General features: G+C 49.5%; 1 protein-coding gene across 1 annotated transcript in view; it reads right to left on the bottom strand.

The window, feature by feature from the left end:
• The window catches only part of LOC129333755 (START domain-containing protein 10-like), a 32,315-nt gene extending 17,553 nt beyond the window's left edge, over positions 1–14,762 (bottom strand). The window contains exon 1 of the mRNA XM_054985628.1: positions 14,598–14,762. Coding sequence (XP_054841603.1) covers positions 14,598–14,762 — 165 coding nt within the window. The remainder of the gene's footprint in view (positions 1–14,597) is intronic.
• Between the last annotated feature and the right edge of the window lie 497 nt (positions 14,763–15,259).

The raw sequence follows: 15,259 nt of genomic DNA, 5'->3' as shown, positions 1-15,259 counted from the left end.
AGATCAGTGCCTGATCTATCCCCAGGCCGAGTAGTTGAAGTGAGTCAAGGCCATGGCAGGCAGCCTTCCTCCATAGCGGGGCAGCAACAATTCCAGGTGAGGATAGGACCCCCCCCCCATCACAATCAAGGAGGATGTCCAAACATACCTGCAGCTGGCTGGCCGGCCCTGTTCTAAGTTGCCCATTCCTTCCTTGAAGCCCCTTGCTATGCTCAGAATCATTGGTAACTAAGGGGAGTTCCAAAATATTCCTGTTCTCTAAACAGACTATTTAAATGTTAAAATTAGAGGCGAGCATGAACCAAAATATGAACTGAAGTTCGTCTCGAACCAGGGACTGTTCATGGTTCACGAATCAGTGGTTCTTGGGAGCTCATTTCTCATGAACCGTGACGAATTTTAGCCCAGTTCGTTTGGTTTGTATTTTGGTTCATCACTGCAGACAGCCGGGTGCTGGTCAATCAGTTTCCTGAGCAATGGGGGGTGGGGGGTGGGGGGTGGGAATGGGCTCTGCAGACCTTCTGTTGATGTTTTCACGAACCGAACGAATCTGTTCGTGAACCGGGGCAAGTTCATGAAAGTTCATGGTTCATGAAATGCGGTGAACCACGAACCATATGGTTTGGAATTTTCCCGGTTCATGCCCATCTCTAGTTACAATTAAAATCATATTCTTCTGAAAAAGCCTCAAATGGAGCAAAAAACTGTTCTGGTGGGTGACACCCTTAATGGCCCTAGGGTTGCCAGGCCCCTTTTCCCCCCAATGATGGTGGTGTTGGTGGGAACTTGACATTCACTTTGGAATGACATCACTTCCAGGAAGTAGTGTCATTGCACAGGGGGCGGGAGTACTCCCTGAGTGGTGTAATGATGTAACTGCCAGGAGTGACATTGTTGCTCCGCCCTGGAAGTTTGTCTGGGAAGCCTATTCCCCTTCTTCCCCCCACTAGCTAGGTGAGTGATAGCGGGGGCAGAGGGTGGGAGCGGGTGATTGTCTACCCCCACCTGGGGACCTGGGATCCCTAACAGCCCCCTCCTGCCACAGCTCAGAGCTGAACAAAGACAGTGAAGGGAGTGCGTCCCTTCGAAGCAGCACTCTTGGGAGTCCCATCAGATGCCTGCCACTGAAGCATGGTCCCTCCTAGTGTCCAGGGACGAGCCCTCCTGCCCTGGACTCCCACGGCCCGCCATCCTCCGAGGCCCCAGCGGCAACTTACCCGGCTGAAGCGGAGGCCTCCCACGAGCGGGCCGAGACACCGAGGAAGGGCGGCGACGAGGCCGCGGTTGCATTGGCCACTTCTCATGCTGCCACCGCTGCCGCAAATGCCAGGCCGGGGCCAGGGAGAAGCGGTGCAGTACCCACCGCCCGGCGCCGCTGGGGCTGCAGCGAGGTGCGCCGCCTGGCGGGAGCTCGCTGCTGGCACGGGCTGCAGCCAACACCGCCTGATGAGGGCAGCGGGGCACATGGCAGCCGCTGGCGCAGGCGCCCTCCGAGCCGGTCTCGCCTTCCCCGGCGGGGGCCAGCACGGCTCCGGCGCCACGGCGACCCCACCCTCCAGGACGGGGGAAGAGCCAGCGGGCCCAGCTGCGTGAAGGGGATGAGGCGCAGCTGGCGCTCTCAGGTCAGGGATGGCCGGGTAGGCGGAAGAGAGAGGAGGCGGGTGGGAAATCTGCTAGTAAGGGGAGACGGGATAGGGGCAAAGGAGAGAAGATGGGTGCAGAGACCAGCGAGGGCAGTTGGGCAGGGTGGGGCTCAGGGGCCTGGCCCTGCCTGGCCAAGGTGATGGGAAGCACGCTGGGGGCGGGAATGTGGGAGGCTGGGCGGGGATGGTGACGGAAGGAGGGTATATTAGGTGGGTTCCTAGCTGGGCCGAGGAGGAGTGTGTGCATAGAGAGGGGACGGAGTCTCGGGAGTGAAGGAACTCCAGAGTAAGTGCCCCGGCTGAGGCTACAGCGGAACCCCAGGTTGGGAGGGGCCCTGCCACAGGAGCCGCCAGTGCCAGCTCACCAGGAAAACGGACCCGCCCGACGCACCCCCACCAGGGACGGACCCGCCAGCGCCGGCCCCGGACGGCAACGCACGCGACACCTAGTTCTTCAGAAATCTGCCTGTGGTGGGGGCAGAGCCAGGGTTTGCCACAAAGTGAATTTGGGTGAGATTTGTTGAGTAGCAAGCAAAGGCACGAACCCTGTAGCAAAGCTGACCCGGAGAGTGTTGCATTATGGATGAACCCCCCCCCCCGCCATCTGCCTGCCATCAACAAGGCCTGGAGTGGGCCAGGATGAGGCACAGGGTATCGGCTGCTCATTAGCAGTTTTGCATTTTTAATGCCAGGCTCACCAGATGCCAAGTAATTAGAGATGCCCCTTTTTTGTGTCGCCTTTTCTCTCTTTTGTACTTGTTTTCATCTCACTATTCATGTGTGGAAAAGCTCGTGTTGCTCACCAGCAGCTCCACACGGGCACTCTCTTGCACGCATGCCCACTTTTGTTGTTTGCCGCTCCGATGCCCAGGCTCAGTTCAGGGGAAACTTTATTCTTGGATTATCCAGGATGGAATCTTCAAGAGGCTGAATGTTTGACAGGGGTTAGTTAACCTGTCGGTCATTGAAGGAAGTTACATAGTTGCAGCTTAATGTTTGACAGGGGTTAACCTGTCGGTCATAGAAGGAAGGGAAGTTACATAGTTGCAGTTTAGTTTCCTCGCGTTGAAAGGCTGTCAAAGCCAAAAGTTCCATTCCATAGGAAAAGGGGAGGGGCAAGGAGTATATGGTCAGCATAGTTACAGTTAAACAGCCATTCTCGGCAATTGCCTTATGTTAGTTGGTTGTACTGGAATTCCTGAATAAAACCATTTACCGAATCTGTCTCTGCCTGGTCTGATCATAGGCTTAACCCCTGGCTCATCCTTCGGCCCTTCTCATCCGGAGGGAGGGGGCTGTTCCATTCCCTCCTTAGATCTCGCGGTCGCCCTTCCCCGAGGTTCTTTCGCTGTCCGGCCTGGTGTTGTAGACGCAGCAACTTCACCACCTGTTCCCTATTCTCGATCTCACAAGCTAGCTGGATCCATCCTAATAAGGTTTTCGTCTCATCCTGTACCAAGGCCTTAGCCACCAAATCTGGATTTAAGCCAGCTCGGAAAAATTCAATTTTCACTCCCTCTGTCCAGTCCCTCAGCTTAGCCGCGTGCTCTCTAAACTCGGCTGCATATTCGCGTACAGGATGATTTTCCTGCCTCAGGCGCTTCGGGTGGGTTCTCACTCTCTCTTCCTCCAAAGGTTCTTCATATTCTTCTTTAAGAGCTTGCATGAACACGTTTACATTTTATAGCTCGGGGGCTTGTGCCGCATAGAGAGTTACGTACCATTTGGCTGCTGACCCCCCTAAACGGGACCTGATATAGCTCACCTGGCTGAGGTCACTGAGGAAGATATGGCCCCACTCGCATAAAAACTCCCCCACCTGCACCAGGAAGTACGCCAAGTCTTCAGGGTCCCCCTCAAATCATGCTTCTAACTTCTGTCAACTCAGGGCGGCTTGACCCTGGATCAAGGGCCTCACTGGTTGACCTGATAAGATGGTGTGTGGACTCCCTGTTGAAAGGCTGGTAAGGGAGAAGGGTCCCTGGGTAAATTGGACCATCTCTGTGGCAAATCGGCTGGGTCTCTCAATACTTGGGTGCTTTGCAGGAGTTCCCTCATTCCTCCCACTATCTCCCTCATTGCCACTTTAAGCTCTTCTACTTCCTCCCGTAGGACTCGTACTTCCCTGGTGTCACGGCCTCTGGAGTCTTCCCCCTCTGTTTCCTCTGTGCTCTCTTCCCTCTCATCACTCAGGATGGCTTCTTCCTCCCCCCCACTCAGCGTGAAAAGCTTAGACCGCCTCCTGTCTCTAAGCTCTCTGTCTGCAGTGGCACAAGAACGAGGAGCCCAGCTTCGGGGAGTTGCTGCCAGCCAGGGTAGGAAGTCCAGGTCTGTCTGCGGCATTATCCTGGGCCCCCTCACCTCCTCCGCCTTTAGCTTGGATTCCTCCCACTGAGTTCCTTGGTCTCCTTCGGATTTCATCAGATGGCTCTTCCTTGGCTCGACTGCCATTTCGCAGGGGCCAATGGTGTATCCTCTGGGGTCCATAGGAGGAAAAGATTATTCTTGGCAAAATGTTGGTTTCTGTTCCATGGATCTTCCCAAAAATATCCGCACCGATCAGATCAGGCAGAGACAGATTCAGTAAATGGATTTTTTTTTAATTTCAGGAATCACAGTACAACCAACTAACATAAGGCAATTGCCGAGAATGACTGTTTAACTGTAACAATGCAACTTCCCTACCTACTCTAACTGGCAGGCTAACTCCTGCCAGACATTAAACTGCAACTATGAGCGGAACTACAAGTGACAAAAGGCACAGGTTGGACACTTGTCAGCTTCCCTCAAGATTTGATGGGAAATGTAGGCAGCAGCTTGGCGGAATGTGGGACAAGTGACAGTTGAAAAGTCCATTGGACAGCAGTCGGAGAGCCAAGCTGCAAGACCAGGACGCCTACATTTCCCATCAAACCTTGAGGGAAGCTGACAAGGGTCCAACCTGTGCCTTCTGTCACTTGTAGTTCTGCTCCAAGTAATTTCTGCCTTCTATGCCAGACAGGTTAAACCCTGTCTGACAGCATGTAGATAATGGAGAATGGGTCTCCTTATGGATTAAAAATTGGTTAAATGACAAGAAGCAAAGAGTAGGACAAAATGGACAGTTCTCGCAATGGAGGGAAGTAAGCAGCGGGGTACCATGAGGACTGGTATTGCAGCTGGTGCTATTTAATTTGTTCATAAATGATTTGGAACTGGGAGTGAACCGTGTAGTGGCCAAGCTTGCAGATGGCCTGGTGAAAACCAAGGCTGACTGTGAAGAGCTTCTGGAGGATCTCCACAAATTGGGTGAATGGGCACCAACATGGCAAATGAAGTTCAGTGTAGGCAAGTGTGAGGTGATGCAGCACGGAACAAAAAAACCCACATTCAAGAATATGCTGATGGGGTTTGAACTTGCTGGGACTGAGAGCGAAAGAGACCTTGGGGTCATAGAGGACAGCTCAATGACAGTACCAACTCAGTGTGCTGCAGCAGTGAAAAAGGCAAACTCTGTGCTCGGGATTATTAAGCAAAGGATTGAGAACAGCCAATATTATAATGCCCCTCTGTAGATCCATGGTGCGGCCTCACCTGGAATACCGTGAGCAGTTCTGGTCACCAGATCTCACAAAGGACACTGAAGAGCTGGGAAAAGTACAGAAGAGGGCGTCCAAGATGATTAGGGGTCTGGAGCATCTTCCCTATGAGGCTGTGTGCAGGGTCACCCAAAACAAAAAGTGGGGAGTTTATGCGCTAGGCTGTGCCCCCCACTCATAGTAACATGTGCCTAGAACTCGAGTGATGATGAGCACATACTTTTTTGTGGGATCACGGGGGCAGACGGAGAAATGATTAGGGCCACCCCATAACACAGTACTGTTGAAATCTGGAGCGAGTTGAAGAATTTCATTCTCAGTTCACCTAGGGACCTCTGTAGTCTGCCAGTACTGAGTAGTTACACTGGCCATGGGGGTGTTGGACTCAGCCAGCAGAGAGCTGCTTGTCTCTCTAGTTTGGGCCTGAACACTACAAGGTTGCTGCAGGGGGCTTCCAACCCCCCTTCCCTTCCAATGCCTTTCAGCACATGCCCCTGACCTGACCCTCATTTCACGTCCACCTCCCCTTCTCATCATCCGGGAGGACTGCAATGAATTAAGAGGGGAGAAAGCTCTTTTCCTTCCCTCCTCGTTAATTCTCCCATTCTTTTAACTGGGGGAAGGGGAAGAACAGGTCCAGGGGAGGGGCACCTCAGTGCACGCTGGTGAATCTTCCCTTCCAAGACACTTTGAACTATTAGGGCCTAAGTCTAATAGTGGGGGAGGGGCCATGGCTCAGCAGAGGAGCCCCTTGTTCTAGATGAGGCCGGCCAGGCCTGATTCAGATACAGGCGTGCACGTAAGACGCCCCGAGTGTCTAGGTTGCTTTCCTAGATCAAATCATTTCACTCCTGGCAAGAAGTTCTTAGGTTCGTTACTGGGTATTGTACACAAGTAATACCATTTTGGAATCTCTGCTTCCATTTGAACCATAATTATTACCAAATAATTATTTTGCATTCTTAATATCAACCCAGTCAGCAGAAAATCATACCATCCAATATAACTATACATATCATTAAAGGAGAGCAATTACATGGTACTAGATCAAATCAAGCTGGAATTCTCCTTAGAAGCTAAAATGACAAGACTAAAGCTATCGTACTTTGGTCACAACATGAGAAGTCCAGATTCTCTGGAAAAGTCAATAATGCTAGGAAGAGTGGAAGGCAGCAGGAAAAGAGGAAGACCTAAAACGAGGCGGCTTGACTCAATAAAAGAAGCCACGTCCTCCAGTTTGCAGGATCTGAGTAGGTCTGTTAGAGAGAGAACATTTTGGAGGTCTTTCATTCATAGGGTCGTCATAGGTCGGAAATGACTTGATGGCACATAACACACACACAAAGATATGAAGGTTACCCACATCCAGGTTACAGGCCAGGAGCCCCTTCTAAAAAGCATCTCTATCAGTTTAGCTTGTCATATTTATAGGGTTTCAGGACCTTCTCTTAACAAGAGCTGTCTATCCTGCTTCAAAGACTCAAATTCTTGGTTAACTTATTATGAGCTCAGACCCCAAACAAGGTTATCCATATCTGAAACATCCTCTTGAAACACATAACAATAGTTCATTCTTGCTACTTTTTGCGTTAACAAAGTCTTTTTGTGTTAACAAAGAATTAGTGATTACAAGTTTCTCATACATCTGAATATCTTTTGGCCCTCCACCAAGTCTTTTGCCATGAAAACCCCACCAGGGGTCGCCATAAGTCAGCTATGGCTCGAGGGCACTGTCTACTACCACCAATACATCTATCCTTGAATCATGTTACCAGCCTCTGTGAAGTTAGACATTCCGGCCATTCTCAGGCACTCTCTGCACCTGGGCCTTTGTACATTGTATATATTAACATGAGTTACATGGTTCTTCTAATCTGCACGGGGCCATACAACAGTGGGCTTCATGCCCACTCCCCTTGTGGCCTGTCTAGTTATATGGCTGGGCTAGCCCTGTTTCTGTGTGCAAAGGCATCTTGAATGACTTTCTTGGCCATAACCAGCAGATGTTCCCCTGCAGTTCTAGCCATATCCCTGGCACTCTGCTTGGCATGAAGAAGGCCGCAGGTTCAAGCCCTGGCACCTCCAGTTAAAAGGATCAGGTGGAAGGTGATGTGGAAGATCCCGACCTGAGTCTCTGGAGAGCTGCTGCCCATCTGTAGACAATACTGACCTTCATGCACCATATAAGGCAGGTTTATGTGTACATATATGAGCCCGTCAAACTCCTTCACCTAGGGTTGCCAGGTCACCTTACCCTCCCAGTGGGAGGGGGTGTGTGACCCAGCAGTCACCTCTAGTGATTCCCTGAATGTGTGCTCTGCACACCTGTGATCCCAGAACCTACCTGAGGATGCTACTTCTGGGACGGACATCATTGTACTCCTGTGCTTTACGCCAGGTCAATTTTTAAAGAATTGGCCCATTTGGGGCCATGAGCTGTGCAATGGCGTCACTCCTGGGAGTGATGTTGTCGAACTGCACCAGGATCTCGCCCCAGGAGGCCCTTTGCTGCCCTTCCCCACCACCATCCGGGTCAGTGGTGGCAAAGGGTGAGAGTGGGGGATCCCCACCAGGGGATTGGCAACCCTTCCTCCACCTCCGTCAGCCGTCCTTAGCATTCTCCAGTTCTTGGAGAGTAATGGCCCGGGTTTCTCAGGCTGTTTCTCCCTTTTAATTTGCAAATAACCATTTTTCTGCACAGTTGGGCAGTTTCCCAAGTTCACAGAAGCCTCGGCCTCCTCTATGGATGGCCTTGTTTTGCTGCCTACTGAGCAGTGGCGTAGCGTGGGTTGCCAGCGCCCGGGGCAAGGCAAATATTGCGTCCCTAACCCATGGACCGTTAGCACTCCCTGAGTCCCTTCCACCAGTCCAGTATTGAGTCCCTTACCCCCCAAGCACATGTATTGTATTTTAAGAAAATGGTGATGTAATTAAAGTAAAATGAATTTAATGCTAGTATACTCAAATCGAAACCTTTTTTAAAGAGCAGTACTTTATTTGTGTTAATTGAAAACACATCTTTTTTGCATGGCTTATATTGTGGCTACTTCGAGGGACTTAGAAAATATTGTATTTGTAATTTCAATCACGCTTTCTTCCCACCCTCTTTGCTCCACTTCATTTTTTTTTTACCCAGAAAAGTAAAACAAAGGCCATAGATTCTTTACATGGCCTTTGTGTGTGAGACAGAACAACCTACCTTGTGTGTTTGGGGGTGGTGGTGGTATTAAAAGACATAGGAACTACCGAGTAGGATCATACTTATCCAGTGTTCCCTCTAAGGTGTGCAATGTTGTGAGCTAAAAATCAACTTCATGAGCTGAAACAGCAGCTTGCATTAAAGTTTTGATCGCACTTCCTTAAAAAAACTATTTCAGTCAACAAACACGCAAAACATATAAGCATACAAACATGAAATATAAACTACTTCAGTAATTTGTTTTCATTTAACTTCTTTCTTTCTTTCTTTCTTTCTTTCTTTCTTTCTTTCTTTCTTTCTTTCTTTCTTTCTTTCTTTCTTTCTTTCTTTCTTTCTTTCTTTCTTTCTTTCTTTCTTTCTTTCTTTCTTTCTTTCTCTGTTTTCTAAAACTTGGAAACATTATCAATATTGCAGAGGAGTTAGCCGTGTTAGTCTGTGGTAGCAAAATCAAAAAGAGTCCAGTAGCACCTTTAAGACTAACCAATTTTATTGTAGCATAAGCTTTCGCGAATCAAGTTCTCTTCGTCAGATGCATGGTACAGAGACTTTGACCAGTCTCTGTCCCATGCATCTGACGAAGAGAACTTGATTCGCGAAAGCTTATGCTACAATAAAATTGGTTAGTCTTAAAGGTGCTACTGGATTCTTTTTGATTATCAGTATTAATATTATTCCCATTAGATGTGTGCAATTTAATTGTCATTTCCACACAAACTCATCCTGAGTTTTTAAATTACATCTTGTGCACAGTCAAGTTAAATTAAGCCTGCTATCAACGGGACATACTAGCCCCGTTTCCAATGGACTACAGAGTTTTACTTGTGTTGAAAAAAGTAACTGATGCACTATAAGTGGTATGAAGGAATATCAGATAAATCTCTTTATACCTCTATAGAAATGTAAGAAAGTACTCCTAATTTTAAGCAATACATATTATACTGAGAGCCAGTGTAACCTACCTCACAGGACTGTTAAATAGAGGAGGAGACGAATGTACGCTGCTGTGATATCCTTGGTGGATGGGTGGGTGAAAATGTAGTAAATAAAATAAATTCCAGAGCACTATCACACATAGAACACTATGAAATCCCTTAAACGTGAGCGTTAAAGAGAAAATAAACTTAGACTTGGTTTATATTTAGAAAAGAAATGAGTTCCTTTTTAGGAACTCAAACCTCTGATGGGAAAGGACGTCTTGCATCATGGTGGAAGATGGAGAGAAGGGACAGAAGCGTGACCAAGCCAGGAAGAGAAGGATGTCACGGAGAGAGGAAGTCCTCAGAATAGCAATCTACACATCAAAGGATAGCCGAGCATTAAACAGTAAACAGATGTCCTGACCCTGATCTCTCTATCTTTCTAACTCTGTGGTTTGTCCCCCTCTGAAACCTGAGGGAAGGAAAAACTCTGTGGCATAGGGAGGCTACACATGCAAAGAACCTCCATGTTCAGGGGCAGTCAGCCCCTGGAGAGACAGCAGTCATTATACCCTATTTTTTATCATGTTCTGTTCAGAGCATGCCTGTTCCTTTCCCTGCAGTGTTAGGAATATGATGTACAAACTGATCCTCCAAGAAATGGAATGGAATGTTTTTTGGAATGTGTTTTGCTTTACTACTGTTTCAGTTGTTGTTACTTCCTTGAGTGATGAAGGAACAATTGCAGCTCTCAGAATGAGAGAATGTTGAGAATGTCTGGGATTCCTCTGGTCCCTCCCTGTCCCTTTACTGATGGATCTCTTTTGAGACAGTTGAGAAATTCCTGGAGATTGGAGGGGGGGGTGCCTGGGTAGGTGAGTGACCTCAGCAGTTACAATGCTGTAGAGTCCACCAGCCAAAGCTGCCAAGTAATCTCTGTGCTCTAGAGATCAGTTTTAATTCCAGGAGATCTCCAGCCACTGCCTGGAGTCTGGCAACCCAGCATCGTGGATGAGGTGAAGAAGCACTTTGGTCCCTGCAGTCATGGTGCCTGTGGGACTACATCTGCCAGCATGCTCCTGGCCCAGCTGGCCCTCCAGCCAATGAGAGCGAGCAGCCCCGAAAGCTTATGCTACAGTAAAGTTGGTCTTAAAGATGCTACTGGACTCTTTACTCTTTTCCCAACTTTCCGTAATTATATCAGAAGGGTTACAAGGGCATGCTAGCCTTCACTCCCTTCTCTCCAGTTCCCTGAAGAGAAGGACGGTGGCCAGACAATGAATTTTGCTCTGCCACGAAACAAGCCCTGGTCTTCCATCAGTTATGGTCCAGCCCAAGCCATCACTGATTATGGGCAGTTGGCTATGAAAAAAGGTCCGTGGCCACTAGGCACTCTCTCCTCCCACCCCTCTTGCAACATTGTTTTGGTTTGACAATAGCCTTGCTTATACGCAGGGCAGCATTCATACCTCCCTACTTAATTACTATCAATCTATAATTCATTGATGTTTGAGACGCGGCCTTTGACAAGTCAGTAGGATCTACTTCAGTCAATAGCAGGGACGAAAGAACAATCCCGAGGAGTGGGGTGAAAGGCAATACTGGGGGCGATTGGCACAATCATTTTTTCCATGTCTCTGGTGATGGCAGGTTCTGCTGTTTCACAAGGAAGGTTGCCAGCACGAGACTGGGGGGCCAAGCTACAAGCGACAAATGGCACTTGAACGGCAAGTGAAGAGACTCACGTGTATTCCTCCCTGTTCACTTGCACCCCACTTGCACTCCACTCGATCACGTACAAATTACACTTGAATGGCAAGTGAAGAGAGTCATGTGTATTCCTCCCTGTTCACTTACACCCCACTTGCACTCCACTCGATCACGTACAAATTACACTTGAATGGCAAGTGAAGAGACTCACGTGTATTCCTCTCTGTTCACTTGCACCCCACTTGCACTCCACTCGATCACGTACAAATTACACTTGAATGGCAAGTGAACAGACTCATGTGTATTCCTCCCTGTTCACTTGCACCCCACTTGCACTCCACTCGATCACGTACAAATTACACTTGAATGGCAAGTGAAGAGACTCACGTGTATTCCTCCCTGTTCACTTGCACCCCACTTGCACTCCACTCGATCACGTACAAATTACACTTGAACGGCAAGTGAACAGACTCACGTGTATTCCTCCCTGTTCACTTGCACCCCACTTGCACTCCACTCGATCACATACAAATTACACTTGAATGGCAAGTGAACAGACTCACGTGTATTCCTCCCTGTTCACTTGCGCCCCACTTGCACTCCACTCGATCACATAGTGATCCCAGATTGGTTCTGGGAAATTCTTGGAGATTTGGAGGTGGGCAGAATTTGGGGAGGGGTAAACCATAAAGTCCATCCTCCGAAGCTGGCATTTCCTCCAGGGGGATGGGCGGGAGATCAGCTATAGTTAGGCTTGCAAGTGTTCTCCAGACTATAGAGAACAATTCCCTTGGAGGAAATATTTGTTTGTTTGTTTATGTCATTTATAGTCTGCTTTTCTCACTGAGACTCAAGGTGGATTACACAGTATGATATTAGTACAATCAGTAGCAAGGACAAGGGCAGGCATTTCCATATAGTGTCAAGGACATTTCCCTAACAACATCATAGGGTAAATGAATACAAATTTACAAAGACAGAGCATTAGCAAGGATCCAATACAGGGCTGAAGAATTGGTGAAACAACATAATCAATTCTAGGGCTGACATTAGACAACATGAAGCACAGGTAGGATATAGGAGTACATATTTAAAGCAACAGATAATATGTAAGGCAACATAATAGCACCTTCAGAGTGGAGTCTATGGAATTTTACCCCTGCTGAGTTCCTTCCTTTCCCTTTCCCAGGTACCACTTCCAAATCTTCTAGAATTTGCCATGCTGGCGCTGGCGACCCTCGCTGTAACCCCAGAACGCCAGGCCTCTCCGCAAGGATCCTGTCTTGTCTTACAGAACAGTCAACTCAAAACAAAACATCTGAACTAAGAGGACACTGGGAAGGCTGGCTGTTTAGTATCTGCTTTATAGTCTGGTGAAGAGGAGAATTTGAAGTCAGTAATGTGCCTCCAAGCAAGCAGCTCCCGCCTTGGTGGGTGAGGAATATCAAACCGCTTGCAGGATGGGCTCCCAGTAACATTTGTGGGCTTATTTCTTGCCACTGCAGCTGGTATTGGGCCTGCTCATGCGGAGAATGTGAGTTGTGCAGTGTCTCAGCTTGAGTGAGTTTGTTTTTCTCTCCCGCAGGAGCCCTTGGTCAAAACTGGCCCCACGATGGACCCATTGGGGTGGGTCCTTGCAGCAAGACCTCAATGGCAGATTTTCAGGTGGTGGTTTTTCAGGGAAAGGAATTTCCTCTCAGGGCCCTGTTTCTTTATCAATTCTGTGCAGCCAAATATCTGTAGGAACTACCAAAATTTGGTGCTGAGGTTGCCCATCCTAACCTGTAGGGTTACCAGGTGTCCAGTTTTCACTTGGACAGTCCAGTATTTTGTTGGACTGTCTGGGAAAACTTCAAAGAAAAATACCAGACATATAAATGTCCGGTATTTTCGCACAAAGGAGGAGGACCGGCCGAGGCAAAGAAGACGAGCTTGCCTCCCCATCTCCTCCCCACCGTGCTTATCACATCAGCTTGCTGGAGGGCAACGTGGGCCCTCCTTGCCAAGGAGGAAAGGAGAGCGTGGCTCATACTCAGGCTCTGCCTTGCCTGCCTCCCCTCCAGGCCAGCTGGTGGGAAGGAAGGGAAGCATCTCCTCGGCTCCTTCCTGCCCTGGCAGAGCCCTGGAGGGAAGGAAAGTGCTGTGACGGCCTCACTTCTGAAAGTGTCATCATTGCACAGGGCTGGGGAGCACCTGCAGGAAGCTTTTTCTCTCTGTGGGGACCAGGGGTCCCCCCTCTCCCCTGTGTCCAGTATTTTGCCAGGAACTTCTTTGCAATGTAAATTTGTAAATTTGAGTCGCATGTAAATTTGACTCAGTCAGGCTGGGATTGAATAGAGACTATGAATGGTTATCTCATTATCAGAAGTAACTGACTTCCTTAACAGAAGCAAACTGATCTCCATAGCAGAAGGAGCTGTTTGCATCTACTCCCCCCTCCCCTCTCCACCTATATAGCTGACCAGTTTCTTCTTGCCCTCCATGCATCTGACGAAGAGAACTGTGGCTCTCGAAAGCTTATGCTACAATAAAGTTGGTTAGTCTTAAAGGTGCTACTGGACTCTTTTTGATTTTGCTACTGCAGACTAACACGGCTAACTCCTCTGCTTCTTTGCAATGGGGTCCACTGTCCATTGCCATCCTGTACGTTAAAGATGCCTCTCTTGCTCTTCTTCTGAACACAGGAAATCAAGTGCCACTATTTTAGTTCCTGGTGTTTTAGACAGGGCACGAAGAGCAGCCTGAAGGCTCTCTGTCTGAAGAAGAAAATGTGGTTGCTTCAGTAAGTATCCTGATTTTTAGTAAAGGCCAGGCATGGTAGGAAAGTTTGGCTTTTAGGCTTACTTCTGTGCCGTACTCAGGCAGAGTTCCAGGCAGGACCTGGAGATCTCCTGGGATTACAACTGATCTCCAGCCCAAAGAGGTCAGTGCCCCTGGAGAGAATTCTGCTTTGGAGGGTGGACTCTATAGCATTATACCTGCTGAAACCCCTCCCCCAAACTCTGCCCTCCGCAGTCCTTACCCACAAATTTCCAGGAGTTGGCAACTCCACTGCCAAGATTCCTGATACCACACGTGAAGCGAGCCTTCATCACCTAGTCTGTGGCACTCTTTCATCTCCGTTTCAGAGGAGTGCAAATAGTTTTTAAAAAGTAATCCAGAAGGGGTTGATTTCTAGCTTTAAAAACGTGCTTGGAGGCTACAGCAGCGGAGATCCCTCACAGGTTGAAAAAGGGGGGATTCGTCTTCCTTCCTAATGAAAAGCCCCCAAGCCATGGTAGCTCCTGAACGTCTCCAGTTAATGCTGCAGCATTGCATGTCCTGGGTGGAAAAAGAATCCGAGGGAGGGATGCTGCAAAGTGCAGGAGGGAGGGAAGCCAACTCATCTCTGCTTTACAGCCCGGAATTGACGGGTCAGGTGGCAGCTGGTGAACGGGGAGGAGATGCCACTGGGCAACGAGGGAGCTGGGGGCTGGTGGAGGGTGCGTGGGGGGGGGCTGGTTGTGGGGCAGCATCCCCGAGTCTCTTTCCTGGACGCCACTGCCCTTACCTTGATCTTCTGCACTGTGTGGCTCTCCTCCTGCGCCTGGCTCCACACCATCACTCCCGCCTTGTTATACTGCCTGTTCCAGCCTTCCTGGCTCTCGCACTGATCCCGGAAAGTGTTGAAGTCAGAGTCATCTGGGATGTACACGGCCTCCCCGCCCTTCGACATGGAGGCAGACTGCACCCGAGCCTCCACGCCGCGGCTGCTGGGCCACCTGAAGGCAAGGGTTGCGAGATGCTGGCCCAGGCAGGACACTGGCTGCCCTCTGAGATGCTTCCACTGGCCTGTCAGCTCTGCCCTGGCATTGTCATGACGAGCATGGTCCCTCCTCCTCTCCTCTCTGGCCCTCCTCCAGGCTCAGCCTGGGAGAGAGCTTCTGCCCAGGCCCGCTTCTTGCCTCCAGGCAGGGCACGGAGCAGCTTGCTCAGGGCTCCGAGCCCCCTTCCCTGCAGCAGCAGCGGCTCCTGAGCGCTCCAATGGTTTCTTCACCCTGCCAAAGGCAGCCGGGTTCTCCTGGGCAATCCTCCCCTCTGGGGCATGCCCACAGAGGGGCCTCAGCTCTCTGCCCCCAAGCAGCCTCCCTCCTGCACTCGCTCCCCTGCCTCAGCCATCCCTTCTCTGCTCTCTTCAACCTGCCTCTGACTTTGCAGCACGGTTACAGAACC

This window comes from Eublepharis macularius, chromosome 7 (assembly GCF_028583425.1).
Source record: "Eublepharis macularius isolate TG4126 chromosome 7, MPM_Emac_v1.0, whole genome shotgun sequence".
NCBI lineage: Eukaryota > Metazoa > Chordata > Lepidosauria > Squamata > Eublepharidae > Eublepharis > Eublepharis macularius.
The sequence above is the reverse complement of the archived record's forward strand: the minus strand, read 5'-3'. Positions and strand labels throughout refer to the sequence as shown.